At 44.4% G+C, this 27,776-nt stretch overlaps 1 protein-coding gene across 6 annotated transcripts in view; it reads right to left on the bottom strand.

Annotated features, from left to right (window-relative positions):
- Nucleotides 1–27,776, bottom strand: part of Hydin (HYDIN axonemal central pair apparatus protein) — a 266,122-nt gene that overhangs the window by 5,995 nt on the left and 232,351 nt on the right. For 3 of the 6 annotated variants that reach the window (XM_070026248.1, XM_070026250.1, XM_070026251.1), the window contains 16 exons: nt 27,334–27,529; nt 25,528–25,740; nt 24,928–25,066; nt 22,550–22,715; nt 19,875–20,022; nt 19,114–19,321; nt 18,484–18,705; nt 16,266–16,435; nt 14,100–14,298; nt 13,271–13,429; nt 10,608–10,885; nt 8,519–8,738; nt 7,244–7,456; nt 5,669–5,832; nt 4,686–4,836; nt 3,504–3,734 (listed from right to left, as the gene is read on the bottom strand). In XM_070026248.1, coding sequence (XP_069882349.1) covers nt 3,504–3,734; nt 4,686–4,836; nt 5,669–5,832; nt 7,244–7,456; nt 8,519–8,738; nt 10,608–10,885; nt 13,271–13,429; nt 14,100–14,298; nt 16,266–16,435; nt 18,484–18,705; nt 19,114–19,321; nt 19,875–20,022; nt 22,550–22,715; nt 24,928–25,066; nt 25,528–25,740; nt 27,334–27,529 — 3,077 coding nt within the window. Of the gene's footprint in view, nt 1–3,503; nt 3,735–4,685; nt 4,837–5,668; nt 5,833–7,243; nt 7,457–8,518; nt 8,739–10,607; nt 10,886–13,270; nt 13,430–14,099; nt 14,299–16,265; nt 16,436–18,483; nt 18,706–19,113; nt 19,322–19,874; nt 20,023–22,549; nt 22,716–24,927; nt 25,067–25,527; nt 25,741–27,333; nt 27,530–27,776 lie in introns of those variants that run through there. The other 3 variants (XM_070026249.1, XM_070026252.1, XM_070026253.1) reach the window with 3 other exon arrangements.

The raw sequence follows: 27,776 nt of genomic DNA, 5'->3' as shown, positions 1-27,776 counted from the left end.
GATCTGAGGATAATGGTTCAAAGCCAGTCTGGGCAGGAAAGTTTGTGAGACTCTTATTTCCAATTATGTAGAGAGCTGCGAGAGGCCGCACCTGGAAGATGGTGCCGGTTTCCGCCCTCCGCCTTCCCGATGGCGAGTGCTCTCGTGGTAAACAACTCCTGATATGGCTAAGGCAAAGAATCTGGCTTGCTTCCGCGCACCTGAACCTATTGGTGGTTCCCACGTGGCTTATCAGGGTTGGCTACCCAGCGGGTACTTAAGGCTGTGGGGAATTCTCCCCGGGGTTGGGGTCAGAAGATTACAAAAAGGTCCTGAATAAACTGCAGAGAGAAGAGTCCGGTGTCGCGTCTTCCTTGCTGGTCGAGGCGGTAGCGACACGTGGTGGCCCGTACGGGGACTCAGCCATAACCCCAACGAGGACTCAGAACTCTCTGCGGTCAGGGTGGTGCACCGGTAAGTCCCCAGGTAAAAGGGGAATCCGCGACAAAAGCGGGGGTAAGTCCCCAGGTAAAAGGGGAATCCGCCACAAGAGCGGGGAGTAAGTTCCCAGGTAAAAGGGGAATCCGCCACAAGAGCGGGGAGTAAGTTCCCAGGTAAAAGGGGAATCCGCCTCAAGAGCGGGAGGGATTTTTGCTCTTCTCGGTAGATAAAGAGAGAGTGAGAACCCGGGGCTAGTCAATAGAGTAGCCAAAAGTGAAAGTAAAAGTTTGTTTACCAGCTTTAAATGTTTAAAACATGGGCGCTTCTTCTTCGCACCCAATTTTTTTGGCTCTCAATGAGCTACTGCACTCAAAAAAGTTAAAAATAAAAAAGAGTACTTTAGAGAGATTTTTGAATGAATGTGACATCATTGCCCCGTGGTTCGCTGTCTCCGGAAGCCTCACGGTGGCCTCTTGGGAGAAACTAGGGAGGGACCTAGATTTTGCCTCTGAACAAGGAACGCTTAAGAGCGGAGTGAGACCAATATGGAAACTGATAAGAGGCTGTCTCCAGGACCAGCGTTGCAGTGAGGCGGTAGAGAATGGTCAGGCCGCCCTAGAAATGCTGCAGGAAGAAAGATCGGAAAGGGCAGACAGCAAAAAGGAGGAGAGCAGGGGGGGGTTATACCCCGATTTTGCCGAACTAGAGACCTCTGAGTCTACAGACTCAGAGGAACTAAAATCACTCATAGAACAAATAGAAAAAACAAAGATAAGAAAGAGGAGGAAAGGGAAGGAGAGAGAGGACCCAGATAAAGACGAATGCACACCCTCCGTGCACCGCCCCACACCTTCGGCCCCTCCGCTCTATGCGGAGGACCCTGGAAGTGGCAGCCCTGGCTGTTCTTTCAGCCCAGGCGTGTGGAAAGCGGTCAGAACCGAGTTACATCTAGCCTGTCCAATATTTCAGGATCCACAGGGACAGCGGTATCATGAACCCTTAGATTTTAAGGTGATAAAATCTTTAGCTGAGTCTGTGCGGACATACGGAATCACAGCCTCCTTTACTGTAGCCCAGGTGGAGGCCCTAAACAGACATTGCATGACACCCGGTGATTGGAGTGGGCTCGCACGAGCTTGTTTGAGCCCAGGTCAGTATTTAGATTGGAAGGCTTTTTTGATTGAATTTGCTAGTGAAGAGGCTGCGGCCAATCAGGCTGCGGGGAACCCAGCTTGGGACAGAGATATGCTGCTTGGACAGGGGAGATTCGCCAATCAGCAGATAGGCTACCCGGTTCAAGTTTATGAACAAATCAATAAAATTGGCATAAAGGCATGGAAGGCCTTACCAAATAAAGGCGAGGTGAGTGGCAATCTCACCAAAATCTTGCAGGGCTCTATGGAGCCATTTTCGGACTTTGTTGCTCGTATGGTCGAGGCCGCTGGCAGAATTTTTGGTGACCCAGACGCAGCCATGCCATTAATTAAACAGCTTGTTTACGAGCAGTGCACTAAGGAATGCAGAGCCGCCATAACCCCATATAAGAACAGGGGACTAGAAGCATGGATGAAAGTTTGCAGAGAGCTGGGTGGACCACTAACTAATGCTGGATTAGCTGCTGCTGTGGTGCAATTAACCCAGAAGAATGGGGCTGGGAAGGTGGCTCAGTGGTAGAGTGCTTGCCTTGCATGCCTGAGGCCCTGGGTTCAATTCCTCAGCACCACATAAATGAAAAAAGCCGGAAGTGACGCTGTGACTCAAGTGGTAGAGCACTAGCCTTGAGCTGAAGAGCTGAGGGACAGTGCCCAGGCCCAGAGTTCAGGCCCAGGAAAAAACCTATTCAAAAAACGCTGCAAATTTGTCTAAACAGTTGTCTAGTTATCTTTTAGGTAATTGAACTGGGGAGTTCGACAGCCTGATGGAACAGCTCAGGGTTGCCATCGTCATGGTGAACTCGACCCGAGTGGATGCCGGATTGGCGGAGGGGTTATCTTCATGGATCTCCGCTGCTATGATTCATCTCAAGGAGGGGGCGGGTTTGGGAGCCCTGATAGGCCTCCTGGTATTAGCCTCCTTGGTATGTCTGTGGTGCATTTGCCAAATTAGAGGTTCTCAGCGTCGCAGTGCAGCCATGATTATCCAAGCCTTTACAGTCATTGGAGCAGGTCAGTCCCCCTAAGCGTGGCTTGCCACCCTAAAACAATGAACACAGATTGCAAAGCCAAAGTACTGCAGTCGAGAGGCATGTGTTTTGCCCTCGAGGAGAGCATGTTTGATTGCACACGGGTTCGATTCGCCTTTTCCCGTCCTTGTGAAAAACGAATCAATGGACAGGCTGAGTCATCCCTAGAGAAGGCGCCCTCTGGGAGAAGGCTTGTATGCAGTCCTTGCAATTGCACAACAGGGATCAGACCTCTGTTCTCATCTGTGTTCTTTAAACAAAAAAGGGGGAACTGTAGAGAGCTGTGAGAGGCCGCACCTGGAAGATGGTGCCGGTTTCCGCCCTCCGCCTTCCCGATGGCGAGTGCTCTCGTGGTAAACAACTCCTGATATGGCTAAGGCAAAGAATCTGGCTTGCTTCCGCGCACCTGAACCTATTGGTGGTTCCCACGTGGCGTATCAGGGTTGGCTACCCAGCGGGTACTTAAGGCTGTGGGGAATTCTCCCCGGGGTTGGGGTCAGAAGATTACAAAAAGGTCCTGAATAAACTGCAGAGAGAAGAGTCCGGTGTCGCGTCTTCCTTGCTGGTCGAGGCGGTAGCGACACAATTAACCACCAGAAAACTGGAAGAGGTGCTATGACTCAAAGTGGTAGAGGTCTAGCCTTGAGCAAAACTGTTCAGGGACAGCACCCAGACCCTGAGTTCAAGCCCATGACAAAAAAAAAAGCAGCCTGTGTCACCTGTGCAAACCCAAGCTAAGGGCTACTAGTTCGTGTGAGGAGTTTGACAGTAGAGGAAGGGAAGAGGAGAGCAACTGCCCACGCCTTCCTGCTCACTGCCAGGGCTGGCTTCTCCCCCATAGATGTAGACCTTGAGGTCCAATGGCAGAAGTATCTGTCAGGGAACCCTGACCACCCCGTACCTCAGAGTTGGCAGGGACGACAAACTGAGAGGGCAGGCTGATGTCAGGCACCCTGCAGTCCGTGGAGAAGGTCACTGAGTAGGGCAAGGGGTTCTCCATCTTAATGGAGGCTGATGTGCTCTGGCGGATGGGGCTGGCCATCTCAATGGTTTTGATGGTGCCTGAAGGGATGACTCTAAAACTCACCACATAGAACAAGAACTCATTGGTTGTCTCATTCCGGAAGATCACCTGCATTCACAAGGAAAATGGGATGAATCAGGACAGAAGAAGAGTTGGTTAGGGGTCCCCTGCCTTTGCTCAGGGGCTCCTGTTTTCTCTTAGCCTTGCCAAAATAGGCCCAGGAAGAAAAGGTAGCCGGTTTGATCCCTCCTAGCCAGCCTTTCTCTTCAGGCATTTCAGCCCAGCTCCTTCCAGTTAAGAGATGATTAAGGAGCCTGGGTTGGCTTTAGAAGAGCCTGGAGCAGGTTGTTTCATTATACACACACTCTCAGTAGCGATGGCTGGCCAGAGCTGCAGAACCAGCAAGACTTCAAGAAATTCAAGTTGAGTCTGGTGCTTGTGGTTCATGCCTGCAATCCTAGCCACTTAGGAGGCTGAGATCTGAGGAGCATTGTTCAAAGCCAGCCCAAAGCCAGCCCAAGAGTCTGTGAGACTCTTATCTTCAATTAACCAGCAAAAATTCAGAAGTAGATATATGGCTCAAATGGTGGAGGGCCAGTCTTAAGCAAAAACAAACAAGCAAACAACCCCCCCCCCCAAACTGAGGGACAGTGCCATTAGCTTGCGTGATTCTATCGTCCATCTTCAGCTCCCTCCTCTTCCATGAACTACAGATCCATACATGCTCCTTTTCTTCAGAGCCTTTGCCTATCTTAATATGGAATTATACATTCATAGTGCAGTAATTTGAGTAGTGTCCATTTTCCCCCACTGGGCTGTGTGTTCCATGAGAACAGAGACTGACTGTTTTGGCCACTGCCATCTTGACAAAACTTATTACAGAACATGACACATGAGCTCAATAGATATTTGCTAAACAAATGAATGAGCTGGGGCAGATAGCTCATGGATGAAACATCCCAGTGACTGGGGAGACATCTGCTTGCTACTCCTTAACAATTAGCCACCTCAGGGCCAGACCTCCAGGCTTTCTGTGTGATGCACTTAATGTGGAGATACCTTTGCAGTGTACAGCCCTTCCTTGTGGGAAAAGAAGTTCAGTTTGTAGTCTTTCTTGGAGCCAGACAGCACATCAATGTAATCCAGGCCCTTCATGGTAATGCTTAGGTCTGGCTTCTCTGGTTTCACCATTTCCACAATGACCCGGAATCTTGGGGCAGCACGAGAGCACATAAAGAGAGGAGAGAGCCAATGAAACTGTTTGTCCAAAGGGAAGAAGGAATGGTACTGTGTTTACTCATTATTTTATGGAAAGTGTGTGCTTCTAGGTTTCACTCTACCACTAACAGTAACAGTAGCTGCCATTCATTGTCCACTTATCCCAGTAAGTGCTGTGAATGTGCTACAGACAATCATTATCATGTCCACAGGAGGTTCAGATCACTAACATCTCTAACGCATTTTACCAATGGGGAAATAGAGAGCCAAAGAAGGACAATAACATGGTCAGGTCACATGACTAGTGATTGGCAAAACTGGGATTCAAACTCAGTTCTGAGTCTCTAGGCCCTTTACAAAACACAGGTGGCCTTCAGGAAGTTATAGCTTTTCTCCTAGTCTCAAGTTCTCTATGAAAGGAAAGGACCACGCTAGTGGGTCTGCAGCTTCTCTAGTCCCCAAATTCCATTCTATTCCTACAAAGAAGGAAGACCCAATCTTCTTTCTTTGGCCAGTAGTTTAGGTAATAAGTTAGAGCACTCATTAATAACAAAGATGATCATCATGATGTCAGTAACAGCTAATACTTATTGGACATTTATTTTGTGCCAAGAATTTTTCTAGTTTTTTTTTTTTAAGAAGAAATAGCCCTACACAGGAGGAGCTAGAAGTTCAGGAAATGCTTGGCACATCCAGAACATTGTCTCTTGATTTCTTGAGCACCTTCAATGTTATCTATGAGTACCAAGCAGGGAAGAACCAGGACGGATGGTGGGAGTTGTTCCTTTATCCCCCTAACTGGACCCTTTGTCCCACTCCCTCACCTCTGGGTCTTGTTCAGCCAGTTGGTGATCGGCAGAAACTCTGTGTAGGGTGTCTTACATGGCACTTCTCGGGAGATGGTGGCTACAGCTTTGGGGAGTTCAGCAGTTCCATGCAAAGCATACAGCCAGCCCGTCCCATCTGGGAGGGGGAAGAAGAGGGTGCCCTGAGGAGAAGAAGAAAGGTGAGCAGAATTTATTAGGCATCCATCAGGTATGGTGGGGTTACAAGATTAATGGAGCTTCTTCAAGTAAGCATAACACTTTTGGATCGCTGCTCAGCAATAGATTCTAAAAGTTATAAAAGTATTTGTCAGGCTGGGTAGGGTGGTATACACTTGCAATCCCAGCATTTGAGAGGCTGAGACAGGAGGATTACAAGTTCAAGGCAAACCTGGTTAATAGCAAGATCCTGTCCCACTCCCAAAAAGTTCATAAATATTTGAACCAAGTAAAAAAAACAAGAAAAAAAATCTCTCCAGAGGCAAATTTTTGGAGAACGCCTTATAATATTGGTGGAAATTTGGAGATAAATTATCTAATAATAGCAGAATGTTAAAAATTATGGAATGCTCACTCAGTGAAATCCTAGGCTCTCATTAAAATGGTTATCCCAAAAGCTATGCAGCTAAGCGGAAACTTGCTCATGATAGAATGTAAAGTGAAAAGAAACTGAATACAGGAGTGGTATGCTGAGACCGCAGTGATGGATTGCTCTGGGTAAGGGTTGGTAGTAAAGAGAAGAATATTTCATTCATGTGGAAGATTGTAGCTGCTTTTCTTTTCTGATTTTTTTTAACAATTGCCATGGAATTTTTGCAATTACATTAACAGTTAACTGTCTGAAGCGTGGTGGAGGACTTCATTTTAGAACACAGCCTTAGCTAGGCTCTGGTGGCTCACACCTATAATCCTACCTACTCAGGAGGCTGAGATCGGAGGGTCTCAGTTCAAAGCCAGCCTGGGAAGGAAAAGTCTGTGAGACTCTTATCTCCAATTAACCACCAGAAAACTGGAAGTGGTGCTGTGGCTCAAGTGGTAGAATGCTAGCTAGTGAGCTGAAGACCTGAGGGACAGTGCCCAGAGTTCAAGCCCCATGACCGACAAAAGAAAAAAGAAAAAACAACAGAGCTTTTGGCTTTCCCAAGAATCACCTATTACTACATGATACATAGGCAAGAAGGGAAGCCAATTATTAAATCAAATTAAATTAACTTATTTAGTGCCAATACTGGGGCTTGAACTCAGGGTCTTGCACTCTGACTCAGTCTTTTTCTACTCATTGATGATGCTTTACCACATGAGCCATACTGCTTGCTCTGGCTTGCTGGTTAATGTGAGAGTAGTCGAATGGCTCTGAATCATAATTCTCAGATCTCAGCCTCCTGAGTAGTTAGGATTATAGACATGAGTCACTAGTGCCCAACTGGAAAGCCAAATCTTGAGCATCTACACTATCTCCACTGTTCCATCATGACCTGCGTACCCTTTCTTCTCCTTCCTAACATTCTCTGAGTTCTGGGCTCACTGTGCCTTCCTTCTGCTATGCCAGGAATCCAGTGAGCGGCCTCAACCTACCTGGTGCTTGCGGTTCTCCACGTTCATGGTGCGGGGTCTATATGTGATCTCATAGGGCTTGTTTTGCTGATGGGCCTCCAGGGTGACAAACTCAGGCCCTTCCCAATGCTCGCCTTCAAAGATGGGGTGCAGATTCCAGGTCTGGTTGGTGCGATTTGACAACATGATGGTCTGTGTGTGTTTGGAGCGGACTTGGCAGGTGAAATTCACCACCTAGAAGAAAGCTGGCCTGTTACCTTCCATGGCACTTCCCCTGACCTGTCTTCAGGGGCCAGATGCACAGCATGTGTATGAGTGAAGACCGATTTTTTTTGTTGGTTGTGGGGCCTGAATTCTGGGCCTGGGCTCTGTCCCTCAGCTCTTTAGCTCAAGGCTAGCACTCTAACCACTTGAGTCACAGCACCACTTCTGGCTTTTTCTGCTTATGTGGTGCTGAGGAATTGAACCCTGGGCCTCATGAGTGTGAGGCAAGCATTCTACCACTGAGCCACCTTCCCAGCCCCATGAAGACCAATTTTAACAATGCTTCCCAGAGTGAGTTTATGTTGATAAGTTTCCTCTTTGTTCATTAATTCAGTCAACAAATATTAATTGGACAAACTGGCATTTCAATGAAAATATGTTGACAGCAAATTAATACTTGAAAATGTGTTCCACATTATCAATCATTAGGAAAATGTATATCCAAAACCTCAATGAGATATTACTACATATCCAGTGGAATGTCCAAAATGTAAAAAAACCCAACTACATAAAGGGTTGACAAGGATATGGAGCAAGTAGAATTGTCAGATGTTATTGGTGAGGTTGTAAAAGGACATAGTCACATTTAGAAAATACTTAGGAATTTTGCAAGTAGATATATCCTGTGGTCCAGCCATCCACATCAAACATTTGCACAAGAGAACTCAAAATGTTTGCTCTCGTGGAGACTTGCTCATACATTTTCTGGTATATTGTATGATTCTGTCCATGTAAAGATCTTGAGATAACAAAATTATACAGGAAGATGGGTATCATTTTTGTTGTTAGGAAGACTCGTAGGTCTTACAACAGAATTTGATTTAGAAGTCATGCTAATGTAGACTTCCTTGAGAATGCAATGATTGAGTTGAGAATAGACGAAAGAACAAGAATTAGCTAAATAAAGAAGGGAATACAAAGTCCCTATGGTGGAAGGAGCCAGTCAGAAAGTCTGATGTGTGCTCTGATGAGCGCATTCTCTCACTGGACTACTTTCCGCCACTAGTCCCTCACCGAGCAACATGTATTTACCTCTTTTATTGCAGGTGGTCCTACACAGACCCCAGATAGGGTGAGGTACAGAGGACTGCCTCCCTGGATGAAGCAGAGCAGGTTTTTACAGAGACTCTCTTTTCCCATCTCAGTGGGATGGTAGGTCACTTCGAAAGAAACCTCCATGCCTGCAGTGATGTAACCTTCATCTGGCTTGATGGAGAAATGAGGCTTACATTTTCTGATATCCCATTTAAACCTTTTCCAAGACAAAAGACAACAAGGAAGATAGCGGTTAAAATTTTTGTCTGGGAAGAAGAGCCTTACCCTGAGCTGTCAGCTGCATAGTTTCCCTCCTCACTTACCCCCTAGGCCCTAAGGAGAAAGATATCAGTGGAAGCAGTTGGAGACATAGGCCAAGGTCACTGGGTAAGGAGATTTGGCTCTCTCTCAGAGCTGAGACAGGGTAGAAAGTGTCTGTCTTCTTACTCAGGACTGTCACATTTGAGAAATGTGCACAGACATGCACACAGGTGTTCACAGGATCACACAGCTAGTAAGGGGCTAGGATAAATTCCTGAGACTATGGCCTCAACCACTCCCTGCACTGCCTCTCTGTTCAGATCCAGACAAGTGGTGACTCTCCCATCATGTGAGAGAGACACTTATACTTAGTGGTACTGGAATCTGATGGCCCTGGAGGGCCACTCCCGTGTCTGGGCACTTGGTGTGTGCAGGAGACAGAAGATGGAGGGTGCAGACCAGTCTCTTCAGTGCAGGCTTGCCACAGTGTTCCTCAGGGTCACGTTCACACTGAGTCTGTGTGATAAATACCTGCTTTGGGTGTACAATGTACAGATCTGCACTGCTGGGTCAATATTCATGAGGGAAGGGCCTGGGAAGATGAGCTGTTACAGATATAGCTGGATGCCTAGCCCATATTTTCTACTTCCTGGCTGTATGATCCTGGGCAAATCACCCAGCCTCTTCGAGCCTCCCTTCATCTGTGTCATGGGGACACTGTAGTAACTACTCCAGAAGATCCTAGGCTAATTAATAGGAGATCGCATGCGAGAATGATTAGCATTGTGCTAGGTGCTAGTGCTCATGCCTGTAATCCTAGCTACTTAGGAGTCAGAGATGGATTGGATTGTGGTTCCAAGCCAGCCCAGGCTAAAAATATCATGAGACTCCCATTTCATTAGAAAAAGCTGGTCATAGTGGTACATTCCTGTGACTCCAGTTATGGTGGGGAGTGTAAATAGGAAGATTGTAGTTTAGGATGGCCCAGACAAAAAGCAATTCCCATTTCAAAAATAACCAGAGTACAAAATGTCAGAGGCATGGCTCAAGCAGTAGAGTGAAGCATAAAACCCTTAGCTCAAACCTTAGTATCACTAAGAAAGAGGGTGGAGAGAGACACAGAGAGAGAGACAGAGAGAGACATACACACACAGAGAATACTCAGCATTGTACATATGGTAAATTCTTGCTACATGTGTGGTTTTAGGAAAGGCTATTCAATTTTGGTTCCCTCACCTGTAAAACTAGCTCAGTGGTAGTATTGAATTCCCAGGGCTGTTGTTGGGAATGAGAGGGATGAGAATGTGACAGGACTGTGGGAATGTTCTCTGTCATATTAGTTTCAGTAGTCACCTCAGCAATAGTCACTTTGGTCAGACCACTGCTGTCACATCTTGTCCCACCCCCAGTAGACAAAGGGGTATACATAGAAGGGAGTTGATAGAAATAGGAAGTGTTATGTATGTTATCTCACAAATAAAATCAAGCCAGGTGCTGGTAGCTTATACCTATAATCCTAGCTGCTCACCAGGCTGAGATCTGAGGATCACAATTTGAAGCCAGCCCAGGCAAGAAAGTTCATGAGACTCCCATCTCCAATGAACTACCGAAAACTGGAAGTAGAGCTGTGGCTCAAAGTGGTAGAACACTAGCTTTGAGCACAAAAACTCAGGGATAGTACCCAGGCCCTGAGTTCAAGTCCCACAATGGACAAAAAAAAATCAAATCAAATCAGGAAACAAAAGCAGTGTTTGCACATGCAAAATGACAGCTGGCAATCCAGGGATAGAGATGTCAGCTTTGTGTGGGCCGCATGCTCTCCTACCTTGCACCCACGTCACCAGTATTAAACATAAGGATGCGGCGTGTAGCTTGTGTCTGGTACACGACTGGTCCAAAGGGAAGATGTTCCTGGTCCAGGGAGATCTCCAAAGCCTGGCAGCAGCCGGTGAGAAGGAAGAGGGGGTACAGAATCCCCAAGAATTCCACAAACACCTCCTCAGAGAAGGGAGGCACACGCTTCTTGGGGGAAAAGGTGATTTCCACTTTGCAGATTTCTTTGGGCTTCAGGGTGATGTTTTGGAAAGGCACCAAGTTGATGACCTGGCCAAAACAAACAAACAAACTGGGCTCAGCAACTAAGGGCAGGGAAGCTCCGGGGGCTTTGAGCTCCTGAGGTCTAGCTGCTGGGGCTCTCAGTTGAAAGCATAACAAATCTCACATCTGTTCTAACCAGCTGTGACATCTTTGGGAATGTACTTAAACCCTTTGTGACTTGCTCTATGGTGAAGGTCAAGACCATGTATATAGAATATGGGGTACATGATAGGCATTTGATTCCCTTTTCCTGCTCCCTTTCAGCTTGTCTTAGGCATTTCATTCTTCTTTTCTTTCCTTCTGGTACAGGAAATGGTAGCAGGAAACAGGAATCTCTGGGCTCATGTGTTTCCCAAGAATCATCCCCTGGGATTGTCATAATGCAAATTCCAGGCTCCTCCTGCCCAGGTCCACTGAGTCAGTGTCCCTGAGATGACCTCCTATCTGCATTTTCAAAAGTTCTTCAGAGATTCTAAAGTTTGAGAACCAGTGCATAAATTTGCATTTCCCTTAGTCCTGGGAGAAAGTGAATTGAAATCTACCTTAAGAAAGTTTGTTCCTGGCAGGCACCACTGGCTCACACCTGTAATCCTAGCTATTCAGGAGGCTTATCTCTGAGGATCACAGTTTGAAGCAGGAAGGTCCATGAGACTCTTATCTTCAATAAACTACTTGGAAAAAGCTGAAAATGGTGCTGTGGCCCAAGTGGTAGAGTGCTTGAACACAGAGAGGCTCAGAGATAGTGCCTAGGCCCTGAGTTCAAGCCCCAGGACCAGCCTCCCCCCCCCCGCCCCCTCCCCCCCCCCCCCGCCAAAAAAAAAAAAAGAAAGAAAAAGAAAAGTTTGTTCTGGTCAGAGCAGTGGACAGTCACCCACAAGGGGACTGCAGTGAGGGGTAGAGAATCTTCAGCAGAAAAATAACCCTAGGGATTTCTCACATGATGATGTTAGGAATGATTCTCAGGGTGACAGGTCCGAACAGGTCATTCAGATGGCTTTGGTCTAGCCACATAAGAAGCAGAATTTGTATGGGCAAACTCTTAGGGGCTCTAACCCACTGGGATCAAGGACTTTAAACTGGATTACTGAGGAGAAGGAAGCAGCTAGCTGGTGCAGTAGACAGTGTAGGCTGAGGTACCCACTGGGTCTCTTGTCATGACTAGCTTTGTGGCCTCATTTTCTGCATCCTGAAATCCCTAAGTGATCAATAGTACCATTTCCACATTGGTCCACATCTGGTTTCTCAGGAGCTCTGATACTTTGGAGTGCATATGCCTCTGCTCCCCATAGATACCCCTCCCCACCTATCTGCTGTTCATCTTGTAATGTGCAGTCCAGGCCTCTCTGCACTGTAGGGTCTTCCACAGCCCTTGAGCCCACCCTGCTCTGAGCAGTGTTGCTTCCAATTCACATCCTGCCTCTCCAGTTTCCATGTTGTCCTGGGACTGTTTATGAATCTGTGATCCTAAAAGACTACGAACTCCACCAGACAATGTTTGTGTCATAGTTGCATTTAGATTTTCTGCATTGAGCATGTACTTATTGAGTAAATGTAAGAATGAAGTGAGTGAAGGAACATGAAAGCCCTCAGTCTGAAACACATGTGGTCCATTTCTGAAGGGCCAACCAAATATTGATAACAGCAAGCAGGATAGTAGCCTAGCCTGGAAGCTGGAAACTTCTGTATCCAAGGACCTTGCAGGATGTGGAATTAGCAATGAGAACGGTAATAAGCATCATGCTCATTGATGAGAGTGTAGAGTGGGATGGCCTTTCTGGGGGCAGATTGGCAATGCTTATGCATATACACTTTCCTTTTTTTTGTCAGCTGTGGGGCTTGAACTCAGGATCTGGGCTCTCTTTCCCTGAGCTGATTTTGCTCACAGCTAGCACTCTACCACAGCTCAACTTCTGGTTTTCTGGAGATGAGTCTCATGGACTTTCCTGCCTGGGATGACTTTAAACTGTGATCTTCAGATCTCAGCCTCCTAAGTAGTTAGGAGGCGTGAGCCACTGGTACCCAGCTCACACTCTCCTTTTTATCCTGTTTCCCTTTTTGTTAAGCAGTGTCATTGATGTGTGTAGAAACTTAGCTACACAGATATTGTAAGGTTGTTTGTAATGTGAAAAATTAGAAATTAGACAAATTTCTGCATTTGAATTAGCAAACTTTGAGGATTGATCCATGTGTACAGTGAAGGTGTAAACAAACAAATGACATGGATAGGGTAAATGATCTGAGATAGTATACACAAACCTCTTAGAATAGTCTAGTACATTCTAGGTACACAATGGCATGTGAGCTGTTAAGTGTTGCCAGCCTGGTCATTTTTATTGTTAGGAAGCATGAAGAAGACCTTGGGACCTCACCTAGCCCCACCTGAGAACTGACCTTGGGTTCCTGAAGTTCTGGAGTAGAGAACAGGGCTGATTGGTTAAATGTGATTTGGGCCAGGCTGTTGTTCATGATGGTAATAGTTTTCTTTACAACTTGTCCTGGCAGGACAGCTCCTAACTTCACAATCTTATTGGCTGGATCTATGACCAAAACCTGTGGGTCAAGAAACAGAGTTAGGAAGAAGGGCTTGTTAGTTAATAAGAAAAATAAATAGGATGCATTTTTCCAGTGAGGCAAGAGTGATTCCTTCCTTTCAGTGACTTAACTTTATAAATTTTCCCTTCCCTTCCCTTCCCTTCCCTCCCTTCCTCCCTCCCTTCCTTCCTTCTTCCTCTCCCTACCGTCTCCCCTCCTCTCTCTACCTTGTCCCCTCCTCTCTCTACCTTCTCTTCTCCTCTCTTCCTTTTTTCTTTTCATTCATATGCCATACTGTGGCTTGAACTTAAGGTCTGAGTTTTTTGCTCAAGGCTACTACTCTACCATTTCACCACAACTCCACCTCTAGCTTTTGGTGTTAATTGGAGATAAGAGTATCATAGGCATTCCTGCCCAGGATGGCTTTGAACTACGATCCCCTCAGATCTCAGCTTCCTGAGTAGCTAGGATTATAAGCATGAGTCACTGGTGCTTAGCAAAATTCTCTCCTTTTTGTGATTAGAGATACAATCTCAGTGGGACTGATTGACCGCCAATGGTACAATTCCAGGAGCAGAGACATGAAAGAGGAGGAAAGGTATGCTCAGGTGGGCAAAAGAGGCTAGGAAAGGGCAGAAGAAAGGAGTCAGTCCCTAGTGCCTCTCTCCCCCACCTCTCTCTCTCTTACCTTCATTTCTGCACCTTTCCCTTTGATCTCAACTATTTGTTGAGAAAGTCCATTGATTTCAAAGGGGATGAGTTCTCGGTAGTTGATATTTTCTCTGGGATAAAAGATGATTGGAACCTCCAGTGTCATTCCTGGTTTTATCACATCCACATGGAAGTCTACCTCCAGGTAGTTGGTGTTGGTGTATAAACAGTCTATGCTGGGGAAAATCAATGGGAAGGGATGTAATCTGAGAAGGTTGACCTAGAGGGACTGATAGGTCCTCTATGATTCTCTACAGACTGAGGACCAACAAATTCCCTGTGCTATTGTCCTAGAATCAGGAAAATCATCATCATCATCATCATCATCATCATCATCATCATCATCATCATCATCATCATCATCATCTCATCACAATAACAGCAGCAGAAGCTAGCAATGAATGAGCATTTTCTATGTCCTAGAGACTGTTCTAAGTACTTGAACTTGGTTCTACATTTCTAATTTAATCCTTCTCATAATCCAATACAGAAGAAATTGTTACAATTACCCATTTTAGGCAAGCAGATAGAGTGTTTAAAAATTTTTCCCAGGGCTGGGAAGGTGGCTCAGTGGTAGAATGCTTGCCTCACATGCATGAGGCCCTGAGTTTGATTCCTCAGCACCACATAAGCAGAAAAAAAGAGCTGGAAGTGGTGCTGAGGCTCAGGTGGTAGAGCACTAGCCTTGAGCTGAAGAGCTGAGGACAGTGCCTAGGCCCAGAGTTCAGGCCCCACGACCGACAAAAAAATAAAATAAATAAATCACAGAAAAAGCCAGAAGTGGTCCAGTGGCTCCAGTGGTAGAGTGCAAAGGAGCTCTCAGGGAATGGGACAGCACACAAACCCAGAGTTCAGGCCTTAGGACCAGCAAAAAAAAAAAAATTCCCCAAGGTCATACAATATAGGAAGAACTGAACCTTTACCTTTGTGCTATTCACAAATTAAATTTTAATTAATTTAAAATTAGATTAAGATCAAATAAAAATTCAGTTACTTGAAATGTTCTAGGTACATTGCCTAGTTAATATCTAGCTATGGGCCACCAAAACAATTAATCTTGTCAGCTTGATTGAGCTGAGATATATTTAGGAGATCAGTAAAGTACAGAAATGGCTGTGTTTATAAGGGCATTCTGACCTAATCAATAGTTTAATCAAATGGATTAAACCTTTGAATAGACTATTGTGAGATGGTGAAACTATGGAGGTAGAGCCTGGTTGAAGAAAGTAGGTCACTAGGGGTGTGTGCTTGGGGGATATATCTTGCCCTTGCCCCTTCTTGCTACTGTGTCACCTGGTTCTCGTCTGCCTTGATGTGAGCTGCTCTGACATGCTCTATCTACCATGACGGACGGAAACTTCTGAAACCATAAGCAACATAAGTCTGTGTATGCAAATGCAGCTGTTATATTTAATGCACATTATGTAAAAATTGAACTATACAACTTGAGGGTAGGGATGAGAGGGGAAAAATGGAGGAGAACGATGGATGGAGTGACATTAATCAAGGTGCATTGTACTCATAACCTGACTTTGGAGCTATAACCTCTTTGTACAACTACTTTATAATAAAATAAAATAAAACTGTTGCTTCTGTTACGTTTTTTTGTTCTAGCAATGATAAAACTAGCACAAGCACCACATTAGACAGATACATTTTTTTTTATCATTATGGAAAGTTCTCTATAGGTCTGATATAAAGTCTGAGTTGCTATGCCAGATTTCTGGGCCCAATGATAGTCTATGTCATTTGGTCTGGAACATTCTACAGGGATGGTATAGAGATGCTGAATTTGAATCAGAACTTAGTACAGAGATGCTATTTACTGTAGAGAAATGTACTTTTTTAATGCTCCAAACATAACTGTAGAGTAACTCAATTTTTAAACTCTCCAAACAGTATCTCCAACATATGTATTGCATGAGAAAAATGAATGGAAGCTATAAGAAGTCCCCTTTTGACATCCTCCATTTGACATTGTCTTCTGCATTTTAGGAAGAGAACTGTTAACAAGTAGCTGCTCATGGATATCCAAGTGTTAGTGCCCATTGATGGTTGATTCCTTCCAACCTCACCTATACAGAGTCTGAGGGAACCACAAGGAGCTATAGAATCATATGAATGCTCTGGAAAGCCTTCTTACCTCATGGCTGTTTCTTCCTTGTTGGTGATGACCAGCATCTGTGTGTATGGGGGCATCCCAGCTTGGTAGATAAAGCATGTTCCAAAGTTATAGCTGGTAAAGGAGAAATGGACCGCTGGACTCACAGCACAGCCTATGATGCTGCATGTGAATGTTGGGCCATGGTTGATCTGTGGGGAAGAAGTATATGATTAGCAGAGTAGGAGGAGAAGGTACTTGCATCCAGGGAAATGATTGATATTTAAAAGAACTCAGGCTCCATCTCCAGAGATTCAAATTCAGCAGGTTAGGGTTTATGAAAACAACCCAGATTTTTTTAAAAAGCAATTGTCCCACAAGGAAAAGCTAGACATATCAAGTAAATGCCTTGGGAACAAAAGCTCTCTGAATCATCTGGGTGCTATAATCCTAACACTCAGGAGGGTGAGGCAAGAGGATCTGAAGTTTGAGGCCAGCCTGGGTTATATAACAACCTAACTCAAAAAAAAAAAAAAAAAAACCTAAGAGTTAGGGATGTGGTACAATGGTAGGGCACTTACCGACCATGTACAAGGCCACAGATTTGAGAATTTTTTTTTAAGTGCTGAGTCAGGTCAAATAAAGGAAACGCCTATGAGTGGCTTTACTGTGAAGGGAGGTTTCCTTGAACTTCTAGATACGGCAGATAACTTACAGTGAGCTTTTAGGAAGTTCCAAACTGTTCTTCTACCTCTATAAGCAGATACCTTTTTATTACAGACCTGTTGAAGTTTTCAAAACAACTGCAGAGCTGGGGAAATGATCTGGCATAGGACAAATTAAACCATCATGAAGATCACTTTTCTTAGTGATATGTAGTCATTTTTCTTGAATAAATACTCCAACAACTGTTGCAGGTTAATGGTTGATTTGCATAGTTCTGAAAACATTGATCTTGCCAATTTATTTTTTTAATTTAATTTTTTTGGTCAGTCATGGGGCTTGTACACAGGACCTAGGTGCTTAGGGCCTGAGCTCTTTTGCTCAAGGCTAGCACCACTTCTGGCTTTTGAGTAGTTAATTGGAGATAAGAGTCTCATGGGTCACGCTTCAAAGCCAACTGGCAGAAAAGTCTGTGAGACTCTTATCTCCAATTGTATCTCCACAAAAAGCCAAAAGGAGCTGTGGTTTAAGTGGTAGAGCACTAGCCGTGAGCATAAAAGCTCAGGGACAAGGCTGGGAAGGTGGCGCAGTGGAAGAGTGCTTGCTGTGCATGGATGAGGTCCTGGGTTCAATTCCTCAGCATTACATAAGCAGAAATAGCCAGAAGTGGTGCTGTGGCTCAAGTGGTAGAGCGCTAGCCTTGAGCTGGAGAGCTTAGGGACAGCACCCAGGCCCAGAGTTCAGCCCTACGACCCCCCCCAAAAAAAAAAAAGCCCAGGGACAGTGCTCAGACTGTCCCAGGACTGGCAAAATAGTATTCATCATTGTCATCATCTTTGGGACTCAATCTAAAACTGAACATTTCTTGATTGTTTAGGGTAAAAAAATCCAGTTTAAAAAGTGACAAAATTATATTCTTCCTGAGAATATGCTGTATTTGGCTAAACAATAAATGGTGTGTGAATCCCCAAGACAGCTTTCACCAGAGGCAGTGGCACAGGTGGCCTTAACCTGCCCTTTTCTGTTCATACTTGTATATCCACCATTTGTGGTTTTATTTCTCCTAACAGATTATTAAACTAGAACCATAGATTAAAAAAAAAAGTCTCACAGGGACTTTTCTGCCTGGGCTGGCTTCAAACCGTGATCCTCAATCTCAGCCTTGTGAGAAGCTAGGATTACAAGTGTGAGCCACCAGACCCAGACCCACAGATACATTTTTTTAACCTGTGTTGTCATTGCTTTGGAAGAGTAGTTTTTCAGAGACCCCTCTCTGCCATTCCTTCTGACCACATCCATCTTGAACTTTTCATTCAGTAACTTATCTTGGTAAATATTGCACATATGCTCTCCTGTCTGTCTCATTTATTCTAGCATCTGGAGAATGGATGGTATCTCAGTGCAATTGGCACTTACTCACTAGGTACCTCAACCATGGAGGAGTTGTTTTAAGCTAGAGATTGTGGGCTGTCTCCAAGACAACCGTCCAGCAGGAGCTCTGAACAGGTGGAGAAGACAGAACACACAGAAGAATTAGCCTGTCAGCATAGCATGCTGTGAGTTCTTTAACCATTTGGACAATGTGAATTGCTCTTACCTTAATTTTGAGTTCCAGGCCCTTCAAGACACATTTCTGAAATGGCTGGAAGCATAGTATAGCATGCTCACTCTGCCCTACGTCCACAGAACCATCAGGGGGTGAAAATTCCAAGTACTGTAACAGGCTTTTAGGCCCAGAAAATTCTGCCTGGAAACTAAAGCTGAACTTTCCTGTGTTGATAAGGCTGAATTCACATTGGCTACACTCATTTAATTCCACCTGGAAGATAGAGAGAATAGAACAGTGAATGTAAACCATAGTTTCCTTCTCTGGGGGAAAAGTATACTTTGGGTGGATGGATGACTTGGTGAATTGGGCATTAAGCTTAATGTTGTCAGATATTCTGCGAGAGCTACTCAGTGTTGGGTGTGCTTATATCTCAAGTGTAAGTTGATAATTGAATTCTTTCTTGTATGTTTAATATAAGTATTCTTGCCTCGTCCCATGATTTCTACCCACTGAAAAATAAAGTAAGAGAGTCACTCACACCATAACTTTGTGCATTGTAGAGATGGGGCTGTTGGTCTCTGGCATTTGAGACAAAGATTCACCTCAAATTTGCTTGATCACCTTCCCTAGTAAAACATGGAGTTGGAGAGAGGCAGCAAGGCCCTCTCACACCTTTACCTCATGGAAATTGGCGATATTGGTCTGGTTGGGTGTCAAGATACTGATGGTGCCGTTCCTGTCCTTGAACCTGACCTCTGCATTCATAGTATAGCCCTCAGCCTTGACATTTATTGTCAGAGGGTGGGCTTTCTTTTTCACATTACAGATCAAATTGAAGTTCACCTCTCCTTCTTGCGTTGGTGTGAAGAAAATATCAATTGGGAACCTGGTTGTGAACAAGACAGCAGATTAGCTAACTAAGATGACTAGTTAAAATCCGATTAAAAAAATGAGTCCTCTGAATTGGCAAATATGTCATGAACAAAAATGACTAAAAATGAAGTGGTGCTGTGGTAGAACACCGGTCTTGAAGGAAAAAGCAAAGGGACAGCATGCAGGCCCTGCGTTCAAGACCTAGTACTTCCGCGCATGTTCATACATGAAGATAGTGACAAAAGTACTCTAAATTATAATGAAGTATAAAGATAGTTTTCCAGGGAAAGCTAGATATTGCTCTGTGGATTCACACATCAAGAAGACAGGAAAAGACTACAAAATAATACAAAAAATATTGAGGACAAGGCCTTAAAATTCTCAACATTCCATAATTCATCAAGAAAACCCTGTGGAGTAAGTAAGTCGAAGGTACTATTGTTCATATCTAAATCTTAGTTGGAAAGGATTTTATAAATGGGACATTCTAAGCAATTCTCCTGGGTAGCAGGCTTTGGGCCCCTGCCACGCTGAGGGCACTCATCCAGAGCCCTTGTTTTCTTTACCTGGACAGTGGTGCGATCCAGCCTTCCATGGGACATACAACCAGACTGTTGCTGAACCCTTCAGAATACCGAGAGTTGTCGAGGAAGGCAAAGCTGAACCCTTGCTCCTCCTTGTTGATCATCTGCACAGACTCCCTGGCTTCTCTGCCTGTGGAGGAAGTACCCACCCTAAGTGGAGGCCTCTTGTTTGCTTGCTGAAGTATCTCAGCAAGCGAAGTATCTACTCCACAGGCAAGTGGAAGCCTTTGTGGAAACCTCTAGTTCTGTTCCCTCCTCGTCTCAACTCCCCAGCCTACTCCTCTTCTTTCTCTTGGCTTTTTATGTGACTTTCCTCCCTTGGGGGACTCCACATCTTCCCTCTTGAACTTCATCAATTCTCTGCTCCTGCTGGGTGGCTCTTCTGCCCTGGTCACAGCTTTCCTGAGATTCTGATGACTCTGTTTTCTTCCCTTGTTCCTTCAGACCCAGGGTTGTAATGCCTTCCTGGTTCTGTAAACGAAGGCTTCACCCTCTCTGTCTGGCACCCTAACTCTCCCCATCTCTACAAATCACCGCTGTTTGATCTAAGAGCCTTGCATCTGCTAGGCAAGCCCTCTATTCCTGAGTCATGCCTGTAGCACCCCTCCCCCTCTTTTTTCGTACTTTTTGAGATAGGATCTCACTTCTTGCCTGGGACTGTGCCAGAACCATAATCCTATTTTTCACTTCCTACGGTTGCTGGAATGACAGGCATAGCCTTTGAGATGGAATCTCATGGACTTTTCTGCCCTGGCTTGCCTGTCTCTATCTCCCAAGTAGCCAGGATTACAGCCATGAGCCACTGCTGCCTGGCTTTGAATTTTTTTGAATTAGACTTTCAGTATGCCAGGAGTTTCCTGCCCACACATCTCCTGCTAATACATGTCCTGTCATTATTTTCTTTTTCCACTGGCTATTATGCCTCTATTTACCCACATAAAATTTACGATCTTTTTATCCAATATTCTCCCCTCCTCAATCTTTAGTTGGGGTTACAGTTGTCAGATTTAGCAAATAAAGTCTGTAATATATAACTGTGCTCCAAATATTGCATGGGTCATGTGCACACTAACACACTGTTTATTATTATCTGACACTAGTATTTTGCTGTAAATCCTTCTAACTCTAAACTGTTATTATAATTGGAAAGTGGCTTAATTTCCCCAGGTTTATGCTTTATTTTAATGCATTCTCAGCTCCCCAATAAGCACCTAGGACACATCAGGGGCTTAATAAGGGTGGCAGAGAAATCTGACCGGGTGGTACAAATACACCACAATGTGGGGGTAAAGGAGGCACATGAAGACAGATGGAGCTGTTATGAGACTGCAAATACACATTCAGTGTAATCCCTCAGCCATTATTCTCATGCTATATTGCTCATTTATTTGCTCAAAATCTTAACAAATGACACTCCACCTATTTATATGTATCAGTACAAGAAATGTTAGGATATACTACGCATATAATACATACCCAATTTAATGATTTCCTTTGGTGGAAACAAAGAGTGAGAAGATGAGGGGGGAGAGATTGAGAGATTATAGAAAGGTAACACTAGGGAATGTCAACTATTATTTATTACTATTATAGTTTATTAATGTGTGGCTTTAAAAGATATTTGATGAAGCTGGGAGCTGGTGGCTCATGCCTATAATCCTAGGTGCTTGGGAGATTGAGAGCTGAAGGATTTTAGTATAAAACTGGTCCTAGCTGAGCTAGGCGCTGGTGGCTCATGCCTGTAATCCTAGTTACTCAGTAGGCTGAGATCTGAGGATCTTGGTTCAAAGCCAGCCTGGGCAAGAAAGTCCATGAGACTCTTAGCTCCAATTAACCACCAGAAAACCGGAAGTGGTGCTGTGGCTCAAGTGGTAGAGTGTTAGCCTTGAGCTGAAGAGCTGGCCCCTAGGCCCAGAGTTTAAAACCCACAACCAACCAAAAAAAAAAAAAAAAAAAAAGAAAAAAGAAAAGAAAAAGAAAAAGAAAAAAAAGATAAAAACAAAAAACAAGTCCTAGCAAAATCAGGTGATCCTCATTTCAACAGAAAAAAGTTGGGTATGGTTGTGCATATCTATCATTTCAGCTAAGGTAGGAAATATAAACAGAAAGATCACAGTCCTGGTTGGCCTGAGGAAAAGGTTAGACTTTATTTCAGACTTAAAAGGGCTAGAGATATAGCTCAAGAAGTAGAATGTCTGCGTAGCAACTATGAAGCCCTGAGTTTAAACCCTATTGGCTCTCTCTCTCTCACACACACACATACACACACATGATATATGATCGAAATTAGATTGAAAAATAGCTGGGTGTTGGTGGCTCATGACTGTAATCTCAGCTATTCAGAAGGCTGAGATCTGAGGATCGAGGTTCAGAGCCAGCCCAGACAGGAAAGTCCATGAGATGCTTATCTCCAATTAACTACCAGAAAACCAGAAGAGGTGCTGTGGCTCAAGTGGTAGAGTGCTAGCCTTGAGCAAAAGAGCTCAGAGATAGTGCCCAGGCCCCGAGTTCAAGCCCCATGCCCAACACAAAAAAAGAAAAAAGTGCAAAACGCTTTCTGCTTTTTAACATGTTTCTAGAAAGCACTAGAAGTGCTCTGGAGCTCTTGATGATCTCAGCTGATAACAACTAAATACAAACTAACAGGACAGCCTTACCAATGAGGAGAGAACTGAAGTTGAGGTGTGACTTGTCCAGAGAGATGAGAGGATCAGTAGTTTTGCCGACTAACAGGAAGGGTACTGAGATGTTGTGTTCAGGAATCAAGAAAGTCCACAGAGCTTCCGTGATGTCCAGGTGAGAAGGCGTGAACTGGAACACAATCTAAGAATACAATTTGGTAACGGATGATGAGAAGCACTTTGGTTTTCTTACTGGAGTCATGAGAATCGGCCTTCCCAGGTTATTGCTACCTTTCTACAGTCTCTGTAAGAACATGTAGGCATGTCTATAGCAGCAGCCTTGCCATGTTTTTTCTGCTCACATGTCCTTCAAGAGCCTAGCCCATCCTTAGCCTCAGATCTAAGCTGTCATACTTTCTCATGTCTTTGGTTAGAACTGGTTGTATCTTAGCGAGGAGTTGGAATTAATCACCAAATAACAATATACATGTTCGTTAACAGCCTGGCACACAGCCCAACTCAACCTGATTAACAGGGGAACCAAATAATCCTCTCAGAAGTGGCTGACTGCATGGAGAATGGGGTGAAAGATGCCAGGAGGGAGAGCTTGGCCCTGGAATGCTATAATCCATTTGCTAAGTGAAGTTACAAAATCATTGAAACAGAAATGAACAAGTGGGAAAGAAACTGCTTGATAGAGAGTAGATAGCTAAAGAGAAATAGAAAGACTTGGAAGGAAAGTTAAATCTCTACAGCTGCCCCAGGTCCTTTTTTCCTCTGAATTAACTTGAGTGAGTGTCTGAGTTGATCAGTCTAGACTCAATGGAGGGCCAGAGGAATGTGGTCAGCAAGCAATAATGCAGGTGAACATACTCTGTCCATGCCAATACCAGTATGATGCATGGGATGTGGTCTAAGGATGTGTCACGTCATTAACACTACTGCCACCCAAAGACCAGCATGATCTCAGATGATTCTATAACTTATCTCTTCAGGAATTTGGTGGCATCTTTGGTACATTTCTGAGATGTAGTGGGACAGGGGGTCACATCTAGGCAGGACCATGCTTCTGGTGGTTCCAGCTCCTGGATCCTGCCATGCTTAACTAGATTGGCTGCATAGAGACAATATGCAGAGGTCAAAAGCAAGTGGAAAGTATATAAAAATATTTCATTTGGTTTGGGAAGGGTTAAAAAACATGGACCTCACCACCAGCACATAGCAGGAAGATTAGCATAGAAATGTGGACTTTAGGTTTCTCCAGAAAAGTTTGGGAGAATAGCATCTGCCAGAGAAAAACTAGATCATCTGGACCTGGTGCCTGACATTCCCTATTGTCCTAATTCATTCATTTGGGTGACTTTTCTGAAGGCCTCCGAGTGCACAATTTTTGTTTCACGGATATGTTTCTATCTCTAAGAGTTTCTGCAAAACTTCTCGGGTATGGAACCCACAGACTTGTTTTAGTGAGCAGGTTCATAGGTAAAGCTGACCCTTCCCTGGTGTCACTGTGGAAACATTAAGGACTAAGTCACAGGACTTGATTCTACTTTCGTGTTTTACTCTTTGACCTAAGGAAAAAAAAATTAGTGTCCTCTCACTGTTATCCACCCCTTGAACAAATACAATTCTTTGTTTCTTGAGTTCCCAGATATCTGTGTCTAGTTCCCCTATGCTGCTTGAATATTAACTTTAAAATAGACATAATGGATTTTGATATTATTCACACTCAGCATTTTCTTTCCTTCTCAATGGTGTGTGTGTGTGTGTGTATGTGTGTGTGTGTGTGTGTGTGTGTGCGTGTGCGTGCACAAGCGCGCTGGTAACACGCGCGCGCTGGTACTGGGTTTGAACTCAGGATCTGATATTCTTACTCTGCTTTCTTGCTCATGACTGGCATTCTATTACTTGAGCTACAACTCTAGTTTAACTCTAGTACAACTCTACAACTCTGGTTAAATTTTTTTTGTCTTTTCTTTTTTGGTACTGGGGATCGAACCCAGGACGTTGCACTTGCTAGGCAAGTGCTTTGCCACTGATCTACATCCCAGCCCTACTCTGGTTAATTGTAGATAGAGTTTCATGGACTTAGCTGCCTGGCTTGACTTTGAACCTTAATCCTCAGATCTCGGTCTCTTGAATAGCTAGGATTATAGGCATGAGCCACTAGAACTGGATCCTTCTCTTACTTAGTTTAGAAGTGCAAATACTAGAGCTCTTGCTTTCTCTCTCTATGGCTGGTCAAAGGAGTTCAGGTCTGTCTTGTTCATCAGGATTGTCCAAAGTGCAGGGGGCCCTCAATTGATTGATGTGCCTTTAGGCAGTTCTCAGCAACCCCCCACTCCCTACACTTGTTATGCAAAGATGGTTAGAGTGGTCTGAGGCTGGGTTGAAAGATCCTGATTTATACACACCTCAGCTTTCTTTTCAGGGTGGATGAAGCCCTTTTCTGTCAGGCATGTGAAGGCCGGAATGTTCTGTAAACTTTCAGGTTCTTCAGAGACCCAGGAGAAGGAGTAGGTGCTACTGGTTGGATTCAGGATTGTAAAGGTCCTGGGCAAAGGGAAAAAATGATAGTAGAAAGTAAAGGGAGAAGAGTGAAAATTAACAAACTTTCCTAGAACTTGCCTATAGTCTAACCTTCTAAGGGAAACCAGAATTGTTCCAAGCTCTTTGTGACTCCAGCAATGAAAATGCCATCTCAGGTGGGATTCAAAGTACAGCTAATGTTCTGGACTCTAGAGTAACAGATGAGGTCAAGGCCTCATCTGTTCCAGTGATGCTCTGTGGTCAAGATGGCAGTCAGGGAATTATACCTTTAGATACACTCAGCTTTTTCCATGGTCAAACTATGGAGACAGAATTCAGATGCTTTCAAGTAAACTTCAGTCAAGCCCAAGATATCAAGCCTGCTTCTAGAAATCATTCTATCTTGTTTCACTGAATTTTCCCCCTGGACTTTCTAGAAGTATTGTCTGATAGGAATTCAGCCAATTCTGAGAGAGGCAACTCACCGGAGATTCTTTCCTCCTATGCCCACACTGGTGAACTCAATCACCTTGGTGCTTGGATCCAGAGGTCCCACACCAGACCCTCGGAGCTCTGGGTTGCGCCGATGCCCGGTTATATAGTCTGAGTCTTTCAGGTCAAAATGGCATACGGGTAAGGCACTTCGCCCTTTTGCTACTATGGTTGGACCCTGCTGTCCAGGTGGCAGGTTCGGAATCCTGAGAGAATAAGGTTATTTTTATTGATGTTTTATTTTGTAATCTGTCATTGCTACCTTGGTTGGAAATGATTATTTCTATTGGGATGATCTCTGTGGGAGTAGAAAACGAGTTTGTCTCACTTTCTAATATTGCCACCTCAGATGCTTTTGATTCGTCTACCTCACTTGGTAGGTATTTATTAACTAACTGTTAAATGAGTAAATAGACAGAGTATCAGGATTCTTATGGAAGTAAGAAAGCAAATTACTTCTACCATCAGTGGTAAAATCTTCCTGCTATACACTTGGCAAATTAAAAAACAAAAACAGAAACAAAATAAGTAGTCTTATCTCTGGGTCCTCTCACAGATAATTATTTAGTGAGCTATAAAAAAGAACCTGGAGGTTGGGTGCCTGAAATCCTAGCTACTCAGGAGCTGAAGATCTCAGTCTGAAGCCAGACTACACAGGAAGAATCTATGAGACTCTTATCTCCACTAACCTACAAAAAATGCTGGAAGTAAAGCTATGGCTCAAGTGGTAGAGTGCTAGTCTTAAACATAAAAGCTCAGGGACAGCACACAGGCCCAGGCCCAGGGCTCGAGTCCCAGGACTGGTTAAAAAAAAGAGCCTGGAAATCCTAAAAAAGTATCCTAAATGCCTTGGAGCAAATGGACATGAGTAGTCTCTCAGTCTAAGGCTAAATAGAGCAAGCCCTAGGCTTAGAGGAATCTCTGTACTGTGACTTCAGGGACTCCAGGAAGCTTTGACAATTCACATGGATCAAAGAATTTCTTAGCAAAATAGGTGTTCTCTTTGGAACTTTCCCCAAAAGTGAGTATCATATCAGGTATGCTCACTGTCAAATGTAGCTATCTTTTATCTTACTTGGCAACTCCTTACTAAGTACCAGCACCCCTTCAACCACCTAGCATTTATTGTGATTATTGTGTGTGAGATGTGGGTCTAAGCTTTTTTTTGTTTTTTTGGGTCCGGTTGTAGGGCCTGAACTCTGGGCCTGGGTGCTGTTCCTCAGCTCTTCAGCTCAAGGCTAGTGCTCTACCACTTGAGTCACAGCACCACTTCCAGCTTTTTTTTCTGCTTATGTGGTGCTGAGGAATCGAACCCAGGGCCTCATGCATGCAAGGCAAGCGCTCTACCACTGAGCCACCTTCCCAGCCTGAGTCTAAGCTCTTAAGGTAAACTCATTCCCAACAATTCTTCAAGGTGGGTATTGTTATTTACATTTCATGTATGAGAAAAATGAGTTTCAGAGATGGCACAAATTTGTCCAAATTCTTACTTGCACAACAATTAAAAAACACCTGGCCACCAACCATTATGCAGCTTAGTAGAATCCTGTATGTGGTCAGGAAATGGGAAGTGGGTAAGGGAAGAGAGGGTGATGAACAGAACAAAGACCAAATTCTTCCTTTTCCTCCTAAGAATGGCCTCTTTCAATCTTCCCAAAAAGAAAAGTGGCAGCCTGTGGGGCTGTGGAGGAGGTCTCAGGTTGGAAATAGTAGTGGCAGGAATGGGGTGGAAGAAGGGATAAGAACCACAGAGCTTCATCCCTGCAAAGATGAAGGCTCTGGAGAATGTGTTTCCTTACTGGCAGAAAAGGTTGCTCTCAAATTCTCCAATGTCCAGTGGGGAGAATTTCACTTTGAGCTTCTGAGTCTTCCCTACAGGCACAATGCCTGAGGAGGGCTCCACAGAGAAAGGAGAAGGAGAACTTTCACTCCAGTGGTCCACACTGTCCAGGGTGCTGCCTGTGCCTTGGCTAAGCTGATCTTTTGGAGTATTACCTAGGATCAGACCAAGAGTGAGTGATATTCTGCAGTCATAATGAGAGGGAAGGTGAAAAGCAGCTAACTCACAAGGTACCTGGTCTTTTCTTTTCTTTTTCTTTTTTTTAAATTTTTATTATGAAAATACTGTACAATTACATGGGCAAGATGAGTACATTTCTTATCAAGCATTGTTGCTTCCTCCTTTGTTTTCCCTTCCTATCCCTTCCCATATCCTGCCCCCCCCCCCGTATCCCCCGCCCAC

The sequence above is a fragment of the Dipodomys merriami genome, unplaced genomic scaffold (assembly GCF_024711535.1).
Source record: "Dipodomys merriami isolate MVZ:Mamm:240054 unplaced genomic scaffold, mDipMer1.0.p SCAF_176, whole genome shotgun sequence".
Classification (NCBI taxonomy): Eukaryota; Metazoa; Chordata; class Mammalia; order Rodentia; family Heteromyidae; genus Dipodomys; species Dipodomys merriami.
The sequence above is the reverse complement of the archived record's forward strand: the minus strand, read 5'-3'. Positions and strand labels throughout refer to the sequence as shown.